General features: G+C 34.5%; 2 protein-coding genes across 2 annotated transcripts; both read left to right on the top strand.

The window, feature by feature from the left end:
- Positions 16,360-21,457, top strand: LOC109232414 (haloacid dehalogenase-like hydrolase domain-containing protein At2g33255). The gene is made up of 5 exons (XM_019398172.1): positions 16,360-16,879; positions 16,990-17,032; positions 18,514-18,574; positions 20,073-20,207; positions 20,683-21,457. Exons 1-5 carry the CDS (start codon positions 16,525-16,527, stop codon positions 20,845-20,847), a joined length of 759 nt encoding a protein of 252 aa, XP_019253717.1. The 5' UTR covers positions 16,360-16,524; the 3' UTR covers positions 20,848-21,457.
- LOC109232813 (putative uncharacterized protein DDB_G0290521) lies at positions 22,380-23,709 on the top strand. Its single transcript, XM_019398533.1, has 3 exons — positions 22,380-22,992; positions 23,080-23,158; positions 23,538-23,709. The coding sequence occupies exons 1-2, from the start codon at positions 22,402-22,404 to the stop codon at positions 23,122-23,124; spliced, it is 636 nt and encodes a 211-aa protein (XP_019254078.1). The 5' UTR covers positions 22,380-22,401; the 3' UTR covers positions 23,125-23,158; positions 23,538-23,709.

Below are 23,965 nucleotides of genomic sequence, written 5' to 3' on the forward strand. Positions count from 1 at the left end.
CAAGATGATACTAGCTGCAACAGTGTAGTATGTGTGGCAAGAACGAAATGCAAGAATATTTCAAGCAAAAGCAAGGGGATGGGAAGTACTATGCAAGAAGATTGTGCAAGAAGTTCACTGCAGAAACAACAAATACTTAGAAGCAAGGTTGAATAGCCTTAATTGGTATCCTTGTAATAGATAGATATATGTTTATGTTAAAGGAGGGGAGGGGAACATAGAAGAGTAGGATGGAATGTATGGGTTTCGTATTACTTGTAAATATTTTTTCCTGGTAAATAGAAAGTTTAATTACCAAAATAAAATAGCTATTTATGCACACTTTAATTTGACTTAGTTTTCACATTGTTTTTAAATATTTAAGTAATGTTTTTTTAAGATAGTAGTAGTAAGTCTTTTTGTTTTTTACATTATAATAACGCTTATAAGTTTTGGAATCTCAAATCGCGTTTGCCCAAATATTAGCAATTACTCTGTGTATTGGATCTCTCACCCTTAATATATATAGTACTATAAATGATTACCACTCATGTATCACGTTTTTTATTTTTTTTTATCCAATCGACAATTCAGTTATTCTTTTTACACTAATCTCTTCTTTGAGCAAAGTGTACTACTATAATAAATTACCACCACACAAAAATAACACAAACGTTAATTCTACCAATCATTTTACAATATAAATATAATACAAAATCAAATATGTTTGACAAAGATTGCACCAATCTAAATTCCAGCTTTTGGACTATTACACAAGATATCGAAATGGAACAGGAAACAGACATCAGTAAATGAAGGTAAAAACTGGAGAAAATAATCAAAAAGTGCTTGAGATATGTTGTAGAATGAAGTACGGTAAAACCAATGGATATTTTAGGAAAAAGGAAAATTTTGACAGAACCAAGAAAATGGATACAGTGAGTAAATAATTTGATTCCCTCTATGAAAACTGCAACCTGTTCTAAATTAAGAAGACATTCAACATTAAAAGAATTTATGTAGAGTGAAATAAAGAATGTCAAAGACTGTGCAAAAATATTACTCCTTCTGTCTCAAATTATCACTCGTTGATTACTAAGTTAATTATTTTTTTCTTCTTTTTTATCCTTAGTAATAATTATCTTTGAAGTTTATAAACACCTCAATTATGGATATCTTTGTTCAAATACAAATGAAGAAAGACTAAAGAGTAAGATATGAATAAGGGTAAAGTAATTAAAACCCCATCCTAATTAATTTTTCTTAAAGGGTGTGATCATGACAGATAATTTGAGACGATGAGAGTACTATTATGGTGTAAGATAAAAGAAACAAAACTGAAATATGAATTATATATACATGATAGATAAATTTTTTTTTCTCAAGCATAAATTAGTCATCCGGATTTTAAAGGATATTAATGTAAATTAAGTTTAAAGGTAGGATCTTCCAACATGATATTTCTTTTTCTAGTTTTTGTATTTTTAGAATTCATGACGAGATGGCTTTCTTTTCTTAAATTAATTATTTAATCTTAGTTTTCATGATATTTAGATAACGTGTGTTACATATGCATATATAAACATGTTAAACTTTGTTTGAGAAAGAAGGGGAGGGAAAAAAATGAAATGATGAAATATGAGGTTTAGATAAGTGATCTTTCTGAACTTAATAGATGGAAGTGAAAATAATAAAACTAAGATGTATTTGTTCGTTGTTGTTTGTCTTTAACCGCTTATTGAAGATAATTTGTGAAGTGTTAAAATACTAGGTGCAATTTTCAAACTATAACAGTATCATTAACAAGTACTTCTTGTATGAAAGGAAACGAGAAAAATCATATTTGTTTCAACAATAACGAACTTTACAGAGTAGATTGATACTAATGCCTGTTATAAGGCGATTATTGATACTTATTACGTCCAATATAAAACGATTTACTTGGCTTATGAGTTACATGATCACAACCAAATAACCAAATTGTCGATTTGTGTCATACATGAATTATGTCTTAATTTAAAGTTAAATAAAAAAAATTCTAAAAGGGTTTTGAGAAAAATTTGATAGTAATAAATAATTTATGCACTCTATGAAATAGTACTAAATAAGTTACCAAATTGGGACATAATAAATTACTCTTCTCCTAGTTCCTCCATTTAGAAGCTCTTGTACAGATGGGCGGCATATCCTAATAATCCAATCTAAAACTAATCCTTATTCCTTAGAGCCTGTTTGGAAAGTCACCTTGGAAATAAATTTGGGTGTAATTGAGTGTAATTACACAGTTTGACATGTTTTTTGGACAAATAATTATTTGGTCAGCATGGAATTGAGTGTAATTGGAGGGGTGTAATTACACTCTTCAATTCTCAAGGGGGAGCTAATAATTGGTGGTAATTACAATGTGTAATTACAGGGTTGCCTTTTAGTTTCTTTCCTTTTTTTAAATTTATTTTCTTTATAGCTTTTTATTTCTGTTATTTTAATTTTATAATTTTATTTTTACTTTTTAATTTCTTTTAAAATTTTAAAATATATTTTTCTTTGTATATTATTTATCTTTTATTTCTCTACCTTTACTTCTTATGATTCCATGTAATTGCTTACATTTAATTTTTATTTATTTTGTTATTCTATTTTTTGAAACTACACATCCTAATACTACAAATAATGAGTCATTAACAAACTTGGCATATAATGAGTGATGTAATTAAAGTGAAATTTCGCTGTTGAACGTGGTTGTAAACTTATTATGTTTCCTAATCTTAAGTTGTAGTGAAACTTATTGTTATTATTATTATTATTATTATTATTATTACTATTATTATTATTATTATTATTATTATTATTATTATTATTATTATTATTATTATTATTATTATTATTATTGTTGTTGTTGTTGTTGTTGTTGTTGTTGTTGTTGTTATTGTTGTTGTTGTTACAAAACTTAGCTCAAAGTAATAATATAAAACAAAAAGATAGACAACAATGTAGAGAGAAGGAGAGAAGAGAATCTATTTCTTCCATGTATTCAAGTGTGTACAATGTGATGTCCAAACCCTCTATTTATAGGATGGCATTGAGGTATACAAAGGGATATCATAAATATGGTATTAACTATTGAGATCATGGGGAGGTTATGGAGGTGTGGGAGTTACACCAATAATGGTGAGAAGTAGTGGGGGTTATCTACATAATGGAGAAGAGTAGTGGGAGTTATATTTGATTAGTGGACGTCCATATAAATATGTATTTCATAACACTCCCCTTGGATGTCCATAGATAATGTACCTCGTTAAAACCTTACTAAGAAAAAACCATGTAGGAAAAAATCTTAGTGAAGGAAAAAGAGTACATATATCTTGTAATACGCATTACTTGCTGCCTCATTAAAAACCTTGCCAGGAAAACCCGGTGGGATAAATCTTAACTAAGGGAAAAAGAGTACAACGCGTATTTGCCTCCCCCTGATGAAAACATCACTTTATTTCTCGTAGACGACGAATTCCAGGCTTGTATAACTACTTCTCTAATATTGAGATCGGCAATGCCTTGGTAAATTATTTCGCCAAATTATCACTTGAACGAATTTCTTGAACATCTGTTTCATCATTCACTTGAAGATCGTCTCTGCAAAGAAACTTTGGCTAAATGTGCTTTATTTTGTCTTCTTCAATATATGGTTCTTTCAATTGAGCTATGCAAGCATCATCGTCTTCAATATTATTGGAATCGTCTCTTCAAAGAAAAGTCACACGTCCTCACATGGAAATAGATTGTTTGAACAACGAACTATGCCCTGCATTTGTATAACCAACAAAACATTGACAATATTTATTAGAATAAACAAATCTATATCAAGGATTCCTTTTGCAATATAATACTAATCATATTTCAATATCTCCATATAGCCTTTATACTTTTAGTTGTTGGGACTATTCGTCCAACTTCATATTTTTCAGATGAAGTCAATTTTCATTGCATATTTTTTATTTGGCCAATTATTTATCTGTCCAAATTTTATGATAGATTTGAGCTCAGGATCCTCGTCAATATTAATAATATTGAGCGCTACATTATATTAACAACATCGTCGACGATCATTTTACATCGGTTCCATCATCGCACAATAAAGACATAACTTATCGAGGTCTCATTTTTCAGGTACCTGAGCCTCTCCCACGAGGTCTTATAAAATGTTATGTCATGGTGCTCTTATAAAGCACTTGCCTCCTTATTATGACCATCTTGAACATTTGCTCCATCCTTCTTCAAGGAGTTTTATCTTTGGAACCGATTTGTCTATTACGCTTCATGCGTGCCATAAACTTTGTCCATCATGGACGTTATTCTATTTGGAGCACTAGCAACTGAAATATGATATTTAGCTTTGGGTCAGCAATGTGCTTGGCAATATTTTGGAAATGAATATCACTTGAACTTCAAGTTCACATTTTCTTGTACGAGGATCTAGATGTATTCATAATAACTCATTTCACGTAGCACTTTTTTCAGCTGCCCACTTTCTCCCCCTAATGTCGAGATCACCAACACATTTTCCAACCTTCTTTGGGAACACATCTTTGTGCATTATGGCAACACAATTAAAACATATAGCACATCCATATTTCTAGATGGGAATATTTGGTTCCTGACCCTGAACCAATTGTGATGGGGAGAATTTATCATAACTTGTTGGCTGGATGCATACAAGTGCTGTTGTATATTAAATAATACACCTCATACCAAATTTCTATTTGGGAGTTTTGTTCTCATAACCAATGGTTTAGCTATAATTGGAGGCATACAATTTCTGCTAAACCAACTTGGATTTAAACCAGCATTATCAAGATAAATTATCATAATATATATTCTGGAACTGTGCTCTAATAATTTGAGCAAACAACCTTGCAAAAATCAAAGTGCAAGTTGATAACAAACGCACATGTGACCATACAATAGATGTATCTTTTAAAATTATATAATAGTAAACGGTCCACATGGCAGGTGATTGGGCCCATATATATATATATCACCTTTTATTCGTTCCAGATCTTAAGGGATTCAATCCCAACCTTAACTGATATATCATGAGAATAAGCAGCACAAGAGAATTCTTGAATAATCTTCTATTTCTTCAATATAGGCCAATGTGAATTCTCAATTAATTTTTTTGCATCATAATTGAACCGGGATGGCCAACCCGATCATGCCAACTAATATTTATTTCAGTAAACCTCTAGTTTACTTGTGGCATGTGATTCCATCATCATGCTTATACTTGTGTAGTACAAATAGAAGAAAAATCGGGTAACCTTTTATATTTACCTGGTATGATTATAGTAATATGAACATATTCAATCTTCCTTTCATTTATGTCTCAATATGCCAACCACTTTGGCTAATATATTTGAAACTCAAAAATTCCTTTTGAGACTTACTACAATATCAATGTCATGAACAATTTCATTCATCCGGGTAGTAACAAATTAGCTCTTCCGGAGCTCTTAATTGATTTTGTACTATAAAATCTTTTGTCACACCATCCATATGGTGTATGTCTCCTTCACGGAGAAAATCATATCATAATAATTGTCATGGTCAAAATCAACATAAGCAAAATCATTTCTTGCTTTACTTTTGCCTTTAATAACTTTTTATAAGGCATGTCAAATTATTTTTGGCGTACCATATGTACGCGACCGATGACATATTCATGTAATCACACAGTAATATTCATTATCTCTCTTTCTCTCAAACCTCCCTTAGAGGTGAGTTGTGGTGTGTATCCAATCATGCATTGCACGTCTTTATTCATTACTTTTATCACATATTGTTACATTCACCTTCAGGAATGAATCTGCATTCTCAATGCACAAGTCACATTCTCTCCAAAGAATGGAGTATAATTATTGCGACGTGCTTTACAAATTTTTCATACCAATTTGATGGTAAATATTTCCTTCACCTATTGAAGGATTACTTCGAGAACCCTCATTGTTCTCATTTTTACAATTATCATTAATGATGACTATTATTATTTGATCAATGGCACGCCCATGTTCATTGTTCAACCACTTGTCTTCATTTACATATTATGCATTGCTACCACATTCACTTCAAGAATGGTGCAAATCAAGTGGGACAAGATTCATGCTTTTCCATGAAAAATACATTATTTCTTTAGTCATCACTATGTCATCCATATGGTGCATTGGAACTCAAACCCAATGCCTGACCCATATAAAGACATGTTAGGCCATAATGAGTTGGGACTCGAACTCAACTTTTACAATCATGGATCATCAGGACTCAAAACCCGATGTCTTTCCCTCATGGTGCATTGGGACTTGAACCCACCGTCTTATCCTTATATAATATTTATCAAAAATAGTCTGATTCACATCAGGGAATGGAATATAATTTTATGTAGCCACATAGTAAAATCTATCATAAAAAATAAGTAAATAGAAATGATAAGAACTATTATCAATAAAAATATGATAGAGTACAAACTCGTATACTAGTATCCTACATATAAACATGTCAATAAGAGAGTCACCATGTAGCGTTATTACTATGTGATGTATTACTGCAAACTAGTGCATTATGATTAAATAAAATGCACACAAGAATTGAAACACATAACTAAATATACTTAACTTAAAAAAACAAATAATCTTAAGTAATAACTATTGCTAGCATATTTTGTTTTAATACAAATGATGTCAAAATAGGCTAGTATAACATAATGATATCACTTTGTCAATTATCAGCATAAAAATGTTGCATCTAATTAGATTAGGCCATCGATCTTAAACGTCCTCGTTAATACACAACATGACCAGAATGCTTTTTAATGTTTCACAAAGATCTTTTAATATCATGGAAAATCAATGATAGCATGATGTTATAATTGTATAAGATCAATCTTAGAACTAGGAACAAAGTTAGTAGACATATACATCCATACGAGCATGAAAACTTAAAATCAAAGCTTAGTTTTTCTAAACAAAGCAACTACAAATCTTAAATTTTAACATAAGCTAAATACACAATTTATGGTATAATTGAAAAAAAATACTCCCTGGACAATAGAGGCAAACTAAACATTAATATGGCATACGCAATAATGCCCATATTTCCATTGGTTCAACCAAATTGGTTCAAGGTTGTCTACCATTCATATCTTCTAGGTTGATTAAAGCTTCTTGCTGATAACGTGTTACAAAACTTAGCTCAAAGTAATAATATAAAATAAAAAGATAGACAACAATGTAAAGAGAGAAGAGAATCTATTTCTTCCATGTATTCAAGTGTGTACAATGTGATGTCCAAACCCTCTATTTATAGGATGACATTGAGGTATACAAAGGGATATCATAAATATGGTATTAACTATTGAGATCATGGGAGGTTATGGAGGTGTGTGAGTTACAACTATAATGGTGAGAAGTAGTGAAAGTTATCTACTTAATGGAGAAGAGTAGTGGGAGTAACTTCTTTAGGAGTTATAGACATCCACTACAAAATAATATTTCATAACAGAGTATAACATATTGGTAATTCTGAGGTTTAATTAATTAAAGAGAGTCGCCACCTAATTATTTTAAAGGTGAATTAGGACACCAATTTTTGGGTAAGTAATGCTTAAAATTAACTCTGTTTTTATGGTCTGCTTAGCCTTAAAAATTCTAAATAAGGGTTCTAGTTATCCTACAGGGAAGGTTGTGAAAGCACCTTATATGATCCATTAAAAAATGGTTAACCGGCCAAACTTAGGTTAATTTGTCTAAAGGTCTTGTTAAAAATAAAAGTATAGCATTTAAATACTTTTGTTAGTATTTTGAAATACAACTTAGCTCAATAATTAAGTATTTGACAATAGTGCTACGTGAATAGGGCATATGAGCGTGCAAAAACTATATAATATATATTAATTAAATCAGGAAAAGAATTTGCCAAGGGTATAGTTTGAAAAAGATAACCTATACGTACCACATCTGTATTTTAGCTGACAAAGCATCATTTTAACACTAACTACCAATTGTGCTTCCAAAAGGCTAAGCAACTTTGATTCAATATTATATAAACATTAGAGTAATGAGTATTTATTAAACTATTGATTTAAAATATCTTTGCAATTGGGTCTTATTTTCAAGTGAATCTTATTTTCAAGTGATAAAACGGTACTTAGTAATAATCAAGGTAGAATCCCAAGTGGTTAATACGGAGTTAGCTGTTAATATATCTCTTAAACATTAGATTCAAACTATCACCCCAAGAAACTGAAACCAAAGCCAAACACACAAGAAAAAGAAAACCAAAAACCAAAAACCAAACCACCCAACAGATTAAAAATCATAACCAAAACAATAGGAAATGTTAAAGAAGAGAAAGAAAAGAAGGTTGCCATGGGCGCCCCCATGCGAAATGCGCTTGTTTTCTTGCTATCCGATTACTCTATTGCGGGGCAGTGAACTAAAGACGTTTGCAAGGACCACTCGAGTCTCCGTTCAACTACCTTTACCAACAAAGCTACACAAGTGAAGCAGATAAAATCTCTGCCTGAGATAAGGTTATTAGAGGCGGCGGAAAACCATCGAATTTGAGGTGAAAGTAGGCGGCTCAAAACCATCGGAAGGGGAATAGAGGTGGCGGCTAAAAAGTCCCCCCTCTTGAATTGCAATAGGATGTATTTATAAGGAGAGATTTAGACCTAAAGGTAGAGATTCGAATTTGAATTTCAAATTATTCCAAGGGTTGTCACAGGTAAAGCTTCTGAATATGTCCATTCAAGATCGGTCCAAAACATGACAGAGAAAAGATTAAACAGATCGTCCTTTGCTTCAGCGTTGCAGTGACTTTTTACAAAAAAAATTTGCTTTTCATCAAAGGATTTGACTATGAAGGAGAGAGGAAGGCTTTGCTGAAATTGGTGTGACATTTCTCTGGTTGAAAGAGGTAAGAGATTGAAATTTTTTCTTAAAATGGAGAAGATGACAAGGGAAAGGGGAAGCAGCGCTGGAGAGAGAGAATTTGGGAGGAAACCCTAATTGATTTTAGGTCCTTGGGCTGTAGAAGGGTGTTAGATGGGTTGCTGAACTGATTTGTTCTTGGGCGATTGGGCTGTGCTTCGAGTAGGCTGGCCATGTAGCAATTCGCTGGGCTTAGATCCGGATTTTATGGATTTTTCTCTTCTTTTTTTCATTTAACTAGTAGCAGTAGTTATGAGATACTAATAATAATAATAATAATAATAATAATAATAATAAATAATATTAAAAAATAAAGTATTTGATGTATTAATAACTTAGAAGCTCAAGGAAATAAATTGGAAGAAAGGGGGACAAAATTGGATGTCAACAAACATTTTCAAAGAACTCTTTTATTGCATGGACCTTGGAAATTGAATCTGTGCATAGAAATGGATAAGCAGTAATTTTTTTCGGCTGTTGTTGAGGAGTATAAAATGTAGGTAGCATAGCTTGTACAATTGTCTCATGTAAGGAACGAGTGATAAATGATGTAGTTGAATCGAGCTCCTTCGCAACAGCATCGGTGGATGGAGAAGGAGTTTCCACATATGAGAGGAGTGATGTAGAATAGCTAGTGGGGTGGGAAACATGTGTCTCAGGTGAAATGAAATGATTGTGTTGGTGTCTCTCTTGTTTTTTCCTGAGTTTGTCTTGTACGGGAGAGATTGGTGCAGAGTCACTTGGAGTGAGTGTGTTGAAGACCATGGGCGATGACATGGCTGTAGTAGTGATAGAAATTTGGTCGTGGACATTAAGAACAGAGAATGAATTACTTGTAGGGATAACAGGAGGAACTGTTGGGTCTGAATTGGAGTGAATTGCTGATGTGGAATTTGGGAAAGTAAGTTCAAGCTAGTATAAGAAATATTGGAAAGTAATAGCAGATGAGTGAAGTCCAGGTCAACAAGGCTACTGGTACTAGGGTGAGACACATTAGGGTAACATGGTGAGGTGGGAACTGATGAGGTTGGAGTGGAAAAAACATGATACATGGAGGGGGAGAAGTAGGTAAAGGTGGGGCATGCGAGGTGGAGGTGGATGCTTGAATGGCATATTGCTGTGAAGGAAATTTTTTCCTACATGGATAAGTGACAATATGCCAAGTGGACATGTATGAGGAGGAGGGATCATGGCGTTGAGATGTAGAGTTAGGCAAGATTTTGGTGGCGATGGGCGAGGGCAGGTGGGGTTAGTGCAGACAGACTATAAATGGCCAAGGCATCCACAAAGGGAATACATAGGGGTGGTATTTTCATAAGGGATAATTAGAAAATGATGACCAATGAGAATTTCCTTTGCCAGTGGCTTCCCAAGTGAAGCAAGGATACATAAGCGCGCATAGTGGCCACGACTGGTAAGAACAATGCAATTATTAATTTTCAAAAGAGTGTCAAGCACACTGCCTACCCGTTTGAGAATTTCCACATCATAACACTCAGTTGGAAGTTCCAGCAGATTGATCCAAATTGCGGAATAGTTGTTAGTATCATCAGTAATCGAGAAACGTCTAATTGCGCACAGTAATATATTGGGATCCAATGAACCATGGGCCATTATGTAAAACATTATTGTAATTATGAAGTTGGGTGAATCGGATGAGATAATAGTCATTGCCAAGTTCAATGAGGTTAAAAGGTTCAGAGGGTTGCCAAAGAGTTTGAAGTTTATTTTTGAGAAAGTGATAGCCTAATTTACAACCTAAATGTTTGATAATAATAGCTTGTTTCCAGGTGTTATATAGGCAATGTTTGTCTTAAGTGGTAATAGGAACAAAGCGTGGATGGTTGGAGGGATTATCTTTTTCATCAGTTAAATCAAGGTGTTGAAAGGTTTGAGTAAGGGATTGATAGGTGCAGTCATAAAAATCATTTTTGTGTTGGATTAGTTTATCTCGGTAAGTGGAAGTTGCAGGACCAATATTCATTGCAGGAATATCATGCTGCAATAAAGCAACTGCTTCCGCATTCATGTCACTGTCGGTGGATGCTGTCATTTAAGAAAAATATTTAATAATTTTATTTATGAAATCATTTTTATGTTTGATCTACTATCAATTTTTTAAGAAAGAGGTTGATTTAGGGCAAGCCAAATAGCTTTTTGTGCATGGCTCATTTCTCTCTCGGCGCATGATACTAATGTGCGCCTCCAATGGGGAGAGAGATCGTGTTCTATTACAGATGGCGATCATGGCGGCATCCTCTCCGCTATTTCAGCGAGGCTAGAAAGCAACTCCATGTATAACTCAGCCAATTGATAACCAAATTGGATCATAAATCAATGAAACAGTAACACAAAAAACAGCAGAGCCGAAAAGTCAGAGTTTGAAATCACAACAGCAATGGAATGAAATCATGCAGAGCTGATAAGTGGAGAGAAAAGTACATCAAGTAGTAGTGGGAAGAAATCATGGGCTGATGAATTCGAAGAGGAGGAAAACTCAGTACCTAGGGCATCGATCTAGGACAATTTTGATATTTCTAAAATCTCAAATGCAGGTTTCAAATTGGAATATGTGGCACTTAAATTGCATGGTGAGTCTCCTATTTGTTGAACTTGAATTAAAGGATATTGAAACTGAAGTAGAATACTGGAGAAATGTTGTTGTATGTTATGTTCTGGGTGTTTACCCTCCATTTGTAGTGATTAAGGGGTTCATCCAAAGGCTTTGGGCAAAATATGGACTGAATAAAATAGTATGTTAAAAAATAGAATTATCCTTGTCAGATTTAGTAATGAGATGGGTAAAAATGAAGTAGTACAAGGTGGAATATACCATTTTGACAATAAGCCTCTCATAGTGAAAGCTTGAAGTCCGAATATGGAACCCACTTGTGAAGAGCTGCACACTGTGCCAATTTGGTTCAAATTCCCAGGATTGGATTTCAAATACTGGAGTGCGAAGGGGTTGAGTAAAATAGATAGCTTAGTGGGAAAACCTCTAATGGTTGATCAGAACACTAACAAAAAGGTTGGTCTTAGTCTACTGGTAGAAGTGAATATGGATGTTGCTCTTCTAGAAGTGGTGATGTTTAGGAATAAGAAGGGCAATGTTGTGGAACAAAAAGTCTCATATGATTAGAAACCCACTCTTTGTAAGTTCTACAATAAGTATGGATATTATGAAGAGGTGTGTAGGAAAAAGAATTCTCCAAAACCAATCAAAAAGGAGAACGAGAAACAAAATGAGAAGGAGCAAGCAACAGGCTCAAAAAATCCTGAGAAACAACCTTCTGATTCAATTATTGACAGAGATCTAGCTGTTGGGAAAAGGTCTATTGGTTCAAGTATGCTACCTAAAGCCGGTGGTACTAATAGAGGGTGTATTACACCTCTTGAAAATAGGGAGAAATCAGCAAGTCAAGGATCAACAAGTAGTGCAAGGCAACTCCTTTCAGGTACTGAATAAAACTGGTACTAGTGAATAAGGCAAAAAGGTAACAGGAGAAAACGTGGGAGGCTCGGTCATTCCTCATTCGAGGAATGGTTAATTGTTTAGCATGGAATGTCAAGGGCCTAAATTCCCCTAGTAAGCAGAGGGAGGTGAAGCTCCTCTACATGATGTAAGAGCATGTCTGATTGGTTTGCTGGAAACTAAACTAAAACAAGATAAGGTTCAACAAGTTATAGAAAAATAATTTACTGGCTGGAGCTATACTACTAATCTGAACACACATTACAATGGTAGTTATTGTGGTTTGGGGATCTGACTTCTATAGGGTAACACCTATAAATATGACTGCACAGGTGTTGTCATGTGAGGTGTACTATATTCCCCGTTCAGGTTACATTTGGATTGTCCTTTGTATATGCTTTTAACATTAAGGAGGAAAAAAGAGGATTGTGGGAGTATCTTGAGAACCAACTAGTAGGTTGTACAAGGCCATGGTTGAGTTATTGGTAATTTCAACTCTGTGTTAACTATGGAGGATAGAATAGGAGAAAACCCTGTTTCACGAGCTGAAGTAGTGGATTTTAATAACTGTATAAAAGTGTGTGGTATGATATAATTACGTAATTAAGGGTATACGTATTCATGGAATGATAAACATAGTGATCAAATGATATATTCAAAGATAGATTGGGCATTCATTAACAGTGAATTGCTTGATTCAATGCCTGATTGGAAAGAAGATGATTGTGGGAGTATCTTGAGAACCAATTAGTAGGTTGCACAAGGCCATGGTTGGTTATTGGTGATTTCAACTATGTGTTAACTATGTAGGATAGAATAGGAAGAAATCATGTTTCATGGGTTGAAGTAGTGAATTTTAATAACTGTATAGAAGTGTGTGGTCTGAGAATTACCCAATAGATTGGGAATTCATCAACAGTGAATGTCTTGATTCAATGCATGATTGCAAAGCAATATTTTTTCCTGAAGGTATTAGTGACCATTGTCTAGTGAAAGTTGTGCTGAACAATGAGAGACCTAGTGGTAGGAAATCTTTCAAGTTTTACAATGTATGGACTCATCATCTACAATTCCTGGAGCAGGTTAGGAGGGGTTAGAATATAGAGACTGAAGGATGCAAGATACTAAGGAGGGGGGGGGGGTGAGAAAATTGAAACAACTAAAGAAATTTTTGCGAGGCTTTAACGAGAACTTCTTCAAGAATATTGAATTTGAAGCCAAGGAGGATAGGGACGCTTTATTACAAGTCCATAAGCAATTATAACTAAATCCAACAGATCTAAACTTGCAGCAGGAAGAGCATCAGAAGTATCAAAAGTTCACGCACTCCTCTTATTTAGCTGAGGTCTATTTACAACAAAAAAGTAAAGCAACATGGATATGTTAGGGGATGATAGTACAAGATACTTTTATTCAGTCATCAAACATAAAAGACTCCATCAGGCAATTGCTTAATTGAATGATGAATAAGATGTTTGGCAAACAGATCCAGAGAGTATAGCTCGGGTATTTGTCACATACTATGAAAAATATTGGGAAATAAATCAAGTAGTAGAACTAAAGCAGCTGAAGCATTCATAAAAAATGGACATGTTTTAACAACTACACAGTAGGTGGACATATTGAAATCATTTGAGAGGAAAGAGGTGAAAACTGCTATGATCCAAATTGGCAGTAATAAGAGCTCAGGTCCTGATGGATATGGTAGTGGCTTCTTTAAGTCAACCTGGCCTATTATAGGGGAAGAGGTTACTGATGCAAGATAACCAATCAACATTTATGCCTGGCAGATCTATGCTCCATAATATTGTTATTTGTCATGATATATAAGGCACTATAATAAGAAGAATACTCCTAGGTGTCTTATGAAAAGACATGAGGAAAACATATGACATGGTAAATTGGAGATTCTTAGAGGAGGTCATGATTGGCTATGGTTTTCCAACCAAATTCACAGAATTAATTATGGCACGTGTAACCTCTACCAATTTCTCTATTAATGTCAATGGAGAAAGTCATGATTTTTTAGGGGGAAAAAAGGTCTTAGACTAGGTGATCTCATCTCACCCTTATTATTTGTTCTTGTTATGGAGTATTTGTCTTGGACATTGGGAAGTGTGAGTGTTCTACCAGATTTTAAATTTCATCCTACGTGCAAGCAACTAAAGCTGGAACATCTAGTATTTGCTGATGATATCATGGTATTTTACAAGGGGGGACTGGTTCAGTGAATAGAGTCCTAGAGGCTCTAGCACATTTCAGTAGTGTATCATGATTGGTGGCTAATATGGACAAATCTCGCATGTTTGTGGGCATTGATGATCAAATGAAGGAAACTCTTCTAAGTAATACAGGGTTCTTTTAGGTACTTTTCCTATAAAGTACCTTAATTTACCACTATCATCTAAGAAGTGGAGCAAGCTGGATTATTATCAGCTTATTGAGAAGATCACTAGCAAAATCAAATTCAGCTACGCTAAGTAGTTGTCTTATGCAGAGAGGCTTCAGGTGGTTACTGCAGTGTTATTCTCGATTCATAGCTTCTGGGGGACAGTCTTTATACTACCTCAGAATATAATGAAGGAAGTTGACAAGAAGTGTAGACAGTGTGTGTAGGGCGGCTCAGGCGAGAAGAAGAAGCTTTCACTGGTAGCTTGGGAGAAAGTTTGCCTGCCAAAGAAGTATGGAGGTCTCAACATTAAAAGCTGTAGGAAATGGAAAAAAGAGTTTGTTGGGAAGTTACTATGGCAACTAGTCATGAAAAAGGACTCCCTATGGGTCAAATGGGTTCATGGGATCTGTATGAAGTCTGATGTCAATATTTGGACTCATAAAGTTCCACAGGATTGTAGTTGGTATTTGGAGAAAACTAAACTCTCTTAAGGAGGAGATGAAGAGCCGGTACCAAGGTGACACCTATAAGCTGAATGTCAATGAGAACTACTCTATCTCAAGGAGTTATATAGACATTAAAGGTCCTCACAGGAGATGACCAACAACTGATCTTCTCTGGAATGCAATAGCTCAACCAAAATATAGGATCATCATGTGGTTAGCTACTCAAAAAAGACTGCTCACTAAGGCCAGACTAAGTACTCTTCACATACAGGTGGATGAAGATAAATGTGTGTTATGTGATGATCAAGCAGTGAAAACAAACCAACACTTGTTTGTGAAGTGTCCATGGTCCAAAGCTGTTCGAGACACTCTAATGCATTAGGCAAGAATACAAATGCAACTGAGAGATATACAAAGAGTCCGTACATAATTAAAAGGAAGAAATGATAGCTGCTTAAGAAAGAGGTTGTAGTTGCGTTATTGGCAACAATAATATACCATATTTGGAAGGCCAGGATCTGAAAAATTTGCAGGAATATAATTGTAAATGTGGAGAGTATTGTAACGCAGATAAAAAAAAGAGTTGGGTGATAGGATTAACTTTCTCAGACATACTAAGAAAGGACAGAGACGCAGTGTATTGATACAAAGTTTGTTGTGTAATTAGTGATATTCTAAGGCCAGATCCAGAGCTATCCAAATAAGGAAGTTTTGGGTTCGAGATGCTTTTATATGTGTACTCTTATTATTTGATATCAATGGTAATTCATAGTATTACCAATTTTTATAAAAGATTTCAGCACATTATTAAAAAAGGATTAATAGTTTTAAACATAAAAATATTTGTCTAAAATGTCTTTTATATGTCTGTCTTAATTAACTAAGACACTATTAAATGGCGCACTAAGTGTGAATTTGACAAGAAAATAGAATGGTCTTATTTTTCTAACAATATATACTAACATTTTGAATTTAGGTTGGCAAAACAATGTACTAATATCTGAATTTGGTAGCATACAATATTTTTAGAGGGCGACTAAAAGGAAAGAATATTCTACAATTGTATTCCCGAAATTAGAAAAACACACTCATTTGCATCATACTCCTTTTATGACAATCTTTGTCTTCTTCTCCAACACCAACCTTAAAAATCAATTTTACTTCACTGCCACTTGTCTTGTTTCTAATCACATACTCCCTCTTTATTTCCATCTCTATGCTCTAACAAATTCATTACATTACACCATCTGTAAATAAATGCAGCTCCTACTTTCAAAAGCTTTCCTTTTTTTACATACAACAAGAACACTTTCTTCTTTTTCAACAATGGCTATATCTACATCCAGTTCAATTTCTCTTTCTTCAAAACCCCGTCTTAAGGGTGTTGTATTTGACATGGACGGAACCCTAACGGTTCCCGTTATTGATTTTCAAGCCATGTATAAGGCTGTTCTTGGTCATGATGAGTACCTTGCCGTTAAATCCAAGAACCCTTCTGGCATTGATATTTTGCACCTCATTGAAAATTGGAGCCCCGATAAGCAACGTCGGGCTTATGAAATTATTGCTGATTTTGAAAAACAGGGTCAGGATCGCCTCCAAATTATGCCTGGTAATTTCATTTTTTGGGTAAAAATCGAGTCTTTTTTGATTTTTTCCCCTTGTGTTTTGAGGTTATACTGTTGATTTATTGGTTCTCTTGTTAATTTTTATTTGGTGCAGGTGCTGCAGAACTTTGCAGTTTTCTTGATTCTAAGAATATTAGGTAAGACTTACTTATGCAAACAAAATTGAAAATAATAACACTTATTGAGAAGATGTTTTCAACTGTCGAAATATATAGTTCCTTATTAGCATCTAGTATGCCAGAGTAGAAGCTATATAGTTTTATAGCACAAGCATTTATAAAGGTTATTTTAGTGGGCGTTTGGACATAAGAATTGTAAAATTTCAAAAAAAATAAAGTGAAACTTTTTTTCGAAAAAATTGTTATGTCCAAACGGGCTCATGTCCTTAAAGAAAAAGTATTTAATTGGATGAAATGGGCGCCCAAATTGAGCTGTATGGATATGGAGGATTCATATACTTGAACTGAACTATCAATTCTCATTTTTGATGTTATGTTCCTTGTGAGCTACAAGAGCCTTTGTCTTTGTTTCTTTTCTTTATTTAGTTCCTCGGTAACCGGTTTGAGCATTTTCCTACATCAAAGTAGTTATTTTTCCTTCTTCTCTCTGTATCGCCCTTGCCCATCTATTTTGTTGTGTCTATGTCACGGCCTAAGGTCTAATGGTGGCTTAGTTTTCTTGCCCACTCCTTACCTTTGCTTATTCTTTGAAAAGTTGCCATCTTGATTCTTGAGGTACGGCTTGAAGTTCAATAAAGCGCTTCTTAAGACTGCTTGAGGATGCAAGAATGCAGATTCGCCAGGCCTTTCTCTTTAAACCAAGAAATCCGGTGTTTCCAACTTCAACTCGATGGATCATGCACATGCTCCTCTACCCTTCTAAACTTAAATACCAAACCTGGTTCACTAGTCGGGATCCGCACTCGTGATGTGCTCTTACTACACATTCCGGTTTGTACTACCTTCGCTAGTGAACCAAAGCCCTGGGATGCAAATTGGCCACATTTTCTTTTCCATTTTTTCGAGTATTTACAAATTACAATATAGTTCCCCGGGTAGCTTGATTGGCATTGCTCTTGTGCATAAAACTTTTTCTCTCAATTTATTGGTCTTTTAGGCTTCTGTTTTGCATTGTTTTAGGATGCATCACTTAGTGGTTTTCTCCTTTTTGACTATCACGAGGATGTAGCCAAATTATATTCCAATTGATAAATCTGTTGTAACAAAATGCTTTCGTTCTTTTGGGATAGGTAAGTTGTAATGGAATACTAAGCTCGTGAGATTTATAAAATTTCAAAGACCTGTCAAAGGCATCTTACATCATTTTATGCTCTTCACCGTCGGTGGATTCCCGTGGACCACACTTTTGATTAGATGAGAGAAATGACATAATTCAAGTTAAGCTCCAGAAGCCGAATTATCATGACATCTCTGATAAATTAGATGGAAACAGTTCGCATTTCTGTGTCTGTGGTACTGGACAGATGTTACGTATGCTTCCCTCCTATTGAAAAGTACTGACATTGACTCATTATACTAGAAGGAGATGTTATTTCATAGTTAGATATTCGTGGCACTTGGGAAGAAAATAATTTTTCGGTTTTGTGATTCTATTTCAGAAGGGGATTAATCACTAGAAATGTCAAAGATGCAGTTGACTTGTTTCATGTACGCTTTGGAGTAAGTTTTTCCTCCCTTCAGCTAAATATGTAAAACAACTGTTCTGGCTTGAGTTTTATATTGATAATGTGTGCTTGAAGTTAGTGAATAAAGATAACTGGATTTTCCAGAAAGAAGAAAAAAAAGCTGCTAGTTCTATGAAGGAATGAAACAAGTATATCATCACTGCATAGGAGAAGGAAGAGGAAGAACACATCTACTTTCTTGAGCTTTAACTTCTTTAGTTTGAAGTAAAGGCAAATAGGAAAATGAAATGGATATTCAATCTTAAATTTTTCTTCTTCTCCTATTAGCATAATCAGAGGATCATGAGCCTGCTAAAAGTCGTGATGGCCCAGGATATTTGTGCCTTTAGTGTGGTGGCGAATCTGTAAGCTCTTATAGTCAAACAGAGAAGAGCAGCTAAAGTAGAGGATGAACGGTTCCCTCACAATTATGTTGCTCTAACTCCGCTACCATTTGGGAGAAGGAGGTAAAGACAGTTGTTGAGCTATGCTCAATTCATTTCGTTACAGGATCCGCCTTGTGGCTGAACTGTTAAAAGATAATCTAAGAAACTTTTTGTAACATGGTGTGGAGTTCTGTTGTAGCTGAAACATGTAGCACAGAGAAAGAGGAAGGAAAGGTGGACAATACCCTCTTTGTGCTCTGTTAGCAAAAATTGGATTAGGTGAGACTAAATCTGCAAATCATAGTTAAAAGAAAAATAAGAGACCATCTTTTAAGCATGCAAACCTAGAAAAAGAAATGGAAATAAGCATGGAGTTCCAGTGAATTTACTTCCTCATCAAAGGTGATAAAAGAACCCTTGAAAGTTTTAAATTGACTTCTTGATCTTGTTTAGCCTTGGTTCCGCTGTAGGTAGTTCACAACTTCTCTTTTTTTTAGGCTCATAAGTTATAAACCAATGGAAAATCGCTTCAAATAGTCATAAGGAAAGTCTGCAGACACCATTCATTCTGCAGCTCTTAAATCATCTTTTGCTTGTATTGTAGTCGTCTTGCAACAGCAAAACTTTCTAGGATGTTCATGACTTCATGCATTTCTTCTCAGATGCAAAAATCCTACTTTTTGTGATGGAGCATCTCTTTTCAGCATTTTGGTAACCATGCACTTTCTGTTAAAGCAATCAGGTTTCATGTACTTAACAAGAAAAAAAAGGCAATCAGGTTTAATGGAAAGTTTGCGAGAAATACTGGCAAATTTGTTTAGATCATGTCTTTTTTATTTGAGAAGAATATTTTGTCGTCTCTAGCGCTTTTAGATAGTTCATTTCAATGCCCTAAGCGACAAAAAATAAAAGGGTAAAAAGGCTAGTTTTGTAGCAATCCTATCTTTTGCTGTAAATTTGCTGGTCTTTCTCATCTTTGTTTGGAAAATCACTCCATTTCAGCTGTAATATATCTTTCACCTCAGCTTATCTGGTTCACACTTAGTTCCCTGGTCCTTATTATGTATACTATATAAAGTTTAAGTTTAGAATCTCTTTTTGATACAGGTGAAATTTTCTCCTGCACTGAGCAGGGAATTTCGTCCTTATAAACCAGATCCAGCTCCATTGCTGCATATTTGTTCAACTTGGGAAGTTCAGTCTAATGAAGTAATGATGATTGGGGACAGCCTTAAAGATGACGTGAGTTTCCTCTCAAGCTTACTGCTCTTTTTCCCTTTCACGTCCGTGCTGTTTAATATGTGATTGAGTGCATCTCTGCAAAAGATAACATTTGCCTTCACTTAGCTTGACTGAGTTTTTAACTAATTCGTGTTGGTTCTAATTGGCATTTTGACTTGACATTACTTTTGTGCTTGGGATATGTATGGATAGAATATTGGGCTACTTTAAAATTATTAATTTACAAGGTACTGAGTTAGCATGGTTCCTATATCATGATACTCGAATTCCTTCTTGGCAATTTTCCTGCTTGATTTACTTCTATAGTTGCTTTATTCTTTAGCAGTTCTTAGCGTACGAGCTTTGTCTCACACTTCTATGTAGTTACTTTTATCCTTTGCTTAGCGTTCTGAAATAAAATTTCTTTCATTTTCTTCTTGTCATTTAGAAAGTCATGGTATGTGTTGTGAGCAAATTTTTGGGGGTTTGATCACAGGTTGCTTGTGGCAAACGAGCTGGAGCATTTACTTGCTTGCTCGACGAAACAGGAAGGTATGATGCTCCAGAATATGCAAACGTCGAACACCAACCAGACTATAAGGTGTCTTCTCTTGTTGAGGTTCAGTCACTGTTAGAAAGACATTTCGAGCTGACATCTTGATTTTCGCAAATCTTCGGAACCCCTTCCTGGCTGAGCAGTGAGATACGGTTTACCTTCGTAAGCCTCCACATAGTGATCCTGCATGTATGTTTCCTTTGGCTTCTGTAAGCTTATAAGCAACTTTGCTCAAGTGAGCTGGGATGTTTGGGATGGTGAGAAGAACGTTCGTCTTTCAAGCCAAAACGAGGGAAGATAAATATTTGTCTGCTCTTGGTGCAACTGGTGATTTACAAAAAGGATAGCTTTTTATCGATTAACCAGTTTAGTTTGAGGTGTATCAGGCAGGACATTGTCATGTAAACCATAATGTAGTGTTTTTGTCACCTCATTGAGGCAACTTAGGTATCATAGCTCTCCCACCACCCAACCCTCCTATGTCTTCATCAAATTCCAACTATTTATTTTGTAGCAGTAGCTAAATTTCTTAGGAATTAGTGTGTACTTGTTATTGTGAGATTTTCTTTTATTTCAGAAATCAGACCAAAGTGGTCTTGAGTTCAGGAAACTGTACTAAGTTAGTTCATAGGGTACTAGTCTGCCTACTGTATGCAAAACTCTTGTAAGCCTCTAATGTAATTCCTCAATTTTAGTTTTTGAGTCTTTTATTGAAGTGTGATTCTCTATCGGATCGGCCCTCATTGGCCAAGCTTCTAAAATCAGCTTATTTTGAGAAGTGCTTTTCTCAAAAGTACTTTTTAAAAAAGTGCTTTTGGTGAGAAGCAGTTTGTGTTTGGCTAATTAATTTGAAAAATACTTTTGAGCAGTAATTAGTGTTTGGCCAAGCTTTTGAAAACTGCTTCTTAGCGTATTTTTTTCAAAAGTGGTTCTCAGAAAAGTGTTTCTTGAGAGAAGTTACTTTTTTCTGCTTCTCCAAAACTGCTTCTGCTTCTCCTCAAACACACTTTTTTTCTTTCCAAAAGCTTGGCCAAACATCTCAATTTTTGGCCAAAATAAGCACTTTTGACCCAAAAAAAAGCTTGGCCAAACAACGTATGCGTGTAAATTACTTTTGTTCCCAAATATTACTCCTCCCAAATATCGGACATTTTGGCTACGCAACTCAAAATAAGTTAAGTTTTGACTAATATTTTAAAAATTAAAACATATCGCTATAATGGCTAAGTTTTCTTTAGAACTCATATTTACTGCTATGTTAAATTATAATAATGTTCTCTACAATAACATTTCACTATAATTGTCAAAAAATATCTTGACAAATCATGGAGGTAATAAAGAAAATCGATTACTTCCAAGTAAATTTACCTACTTTTGCTTTCAACTCTTGAAAGAAAAAGAAGATCAATTTTAAAAAAATAATTCAGAAGTGGACTCAATTTCTTAAATAACCACATATGATATGATACTGTGGAAAAAAAAAAGTACTCGTTTGCTATTGTTTTCACTTATCTTTTGCTACGTGTCAAATTTTTATTGGTTAAATTCAACTGCTAGCAGCAAAATCTCGTTATATATTGCGCGCTCTTCAGCTTCAAGAAATCAGTTGTAAGAAAAATTTTACAACAGACTTTCCAAGAAACAAAAACAGAGCAAAATATGACTTCCAGCATTCACAGCTCCTCCGCCGTCCTCCACCACCCCTCTGCCACCACCGCCGCCGTCTCCACCGGTGAAAACTGCAGGTTGAAGAGTGTCTCTCTGAAGAGAAAATCTCCACCACCACCACCTTCTTCTCCTTCTGATGAACCCTCCCCCAAAAAGATCACTCTCCATCCCCCACCATCCTCCTCCTCTACCGCCGCCGCCACCGAAAGGGTACCGGAAAAAACACCATCCCCTGCTTTTTCACCCTTTTCCTCCAAAAGGGTATCTGACAAATCACCATTTTCCACGTGTTCAACAACCACAACTAATAATCCGGCCATTTCACCACTCCCATTTTCAAGATTCACAACAACTCAGCCGCACAATAACATTCTGCGGCGGACACTCTCAGAACCACCAGTTTTCAATTCTTTTACTGCTTTTGTTACGTACATGAATTCTCAGTCCCCGGAAAATGACAAGAACATTAATATCTCTGCCTTTAATTGGCAACGTCCTCTTCGTAGATCAATTTCTGTTCCCACTGATGCTGATATTCTGGCTCCGGCAGCTGTGAACTCTGAAAAGACTACCAAAAGAAAGGTGAAATGCAATGTACTAGTAATATATTATTTATCGTACGTCTGTAGTAACATTCATATTTAATTTTTTGTTGAATTGATTTTGCAGATTTTAATTCAGTTTCTGAATGAAGGAGATGATCACTTGTTCTGATTATAATGAAGAGGATCACAGTAACAACCCTGAGGTCAGCATTTTATTTTTTATTTTTTTATAGTAATTTTGCATTTTGTTTCTAAAGTTTACTATCTAATTAATACCTAAAATTCTTGATTCTAAAGTTATTTTCTTGATTAGGATAAGTTGTTGCATGTCGAGATCAATGCTTTTCTTGGTTAATTATGGTTTAGAGATTTTCAATGAGATAATTGCAATTTTGTTTAAACATGAATCTAGCGTCTAGATTTTTCGTATTTTTTCTTAATTTTTTGATTTAGCAAGATTTTTTACTGCAATTTAGTTAAAAAGTCTTGGATTATAAGCAGAAATCTATGTTGTTTACTTTTTTTTTTTTGATGAAATGTAATTACTACTAACATTAGTTTTGTTTGGATTAAAATTTGCAGGGCTCTAAACAGTTTGTGAATTAATGAAAATGAAACTGATGATAAAGAAGACTAGTCGGATGTATCTGCTTAATTTGCTTGAACGAAGAGCGGAGTGTTGTTAATAATTAGTATACTACCTATTTTTCTGTATATTTTCATTATATAAATAGTATTTCGTAACAGCATATAGACTAGCTATATAATGTAAATGAGGAATATAATTCATATATAAACACACATGTTAGTTTTTGTGAGATAATTGCTCTGTTAATATCATATTATAGTAGTTTGTGTAGTGTTCTGATTCCTCTTTGCCTATGACTTTTTCGTATGTCTTTTAGATATTCTGAATTATTAACTATTGTTACTTATAATAGTATTTTTTATATAGTTTCAAAATATATAAATTTTGTTTAAAAAACTTAAAACTTTTATATTTGAATTTA

This window comes from Nicotiana attenuata, chromosome 9 (assembly GCF_001879085.1).
Source record: "Nicotiana attenuata strain UT chromosome 9, NIATTr2, whole genome shotgun sequence".
NCBI classification, from domain to species: domain Eukaryota; kingdom Viridiplantae; phylum Streptophyta; class Magnoliopsida; order Solanales; family Solanaceae; genus Nicotiana; species Nicotiana attenuata.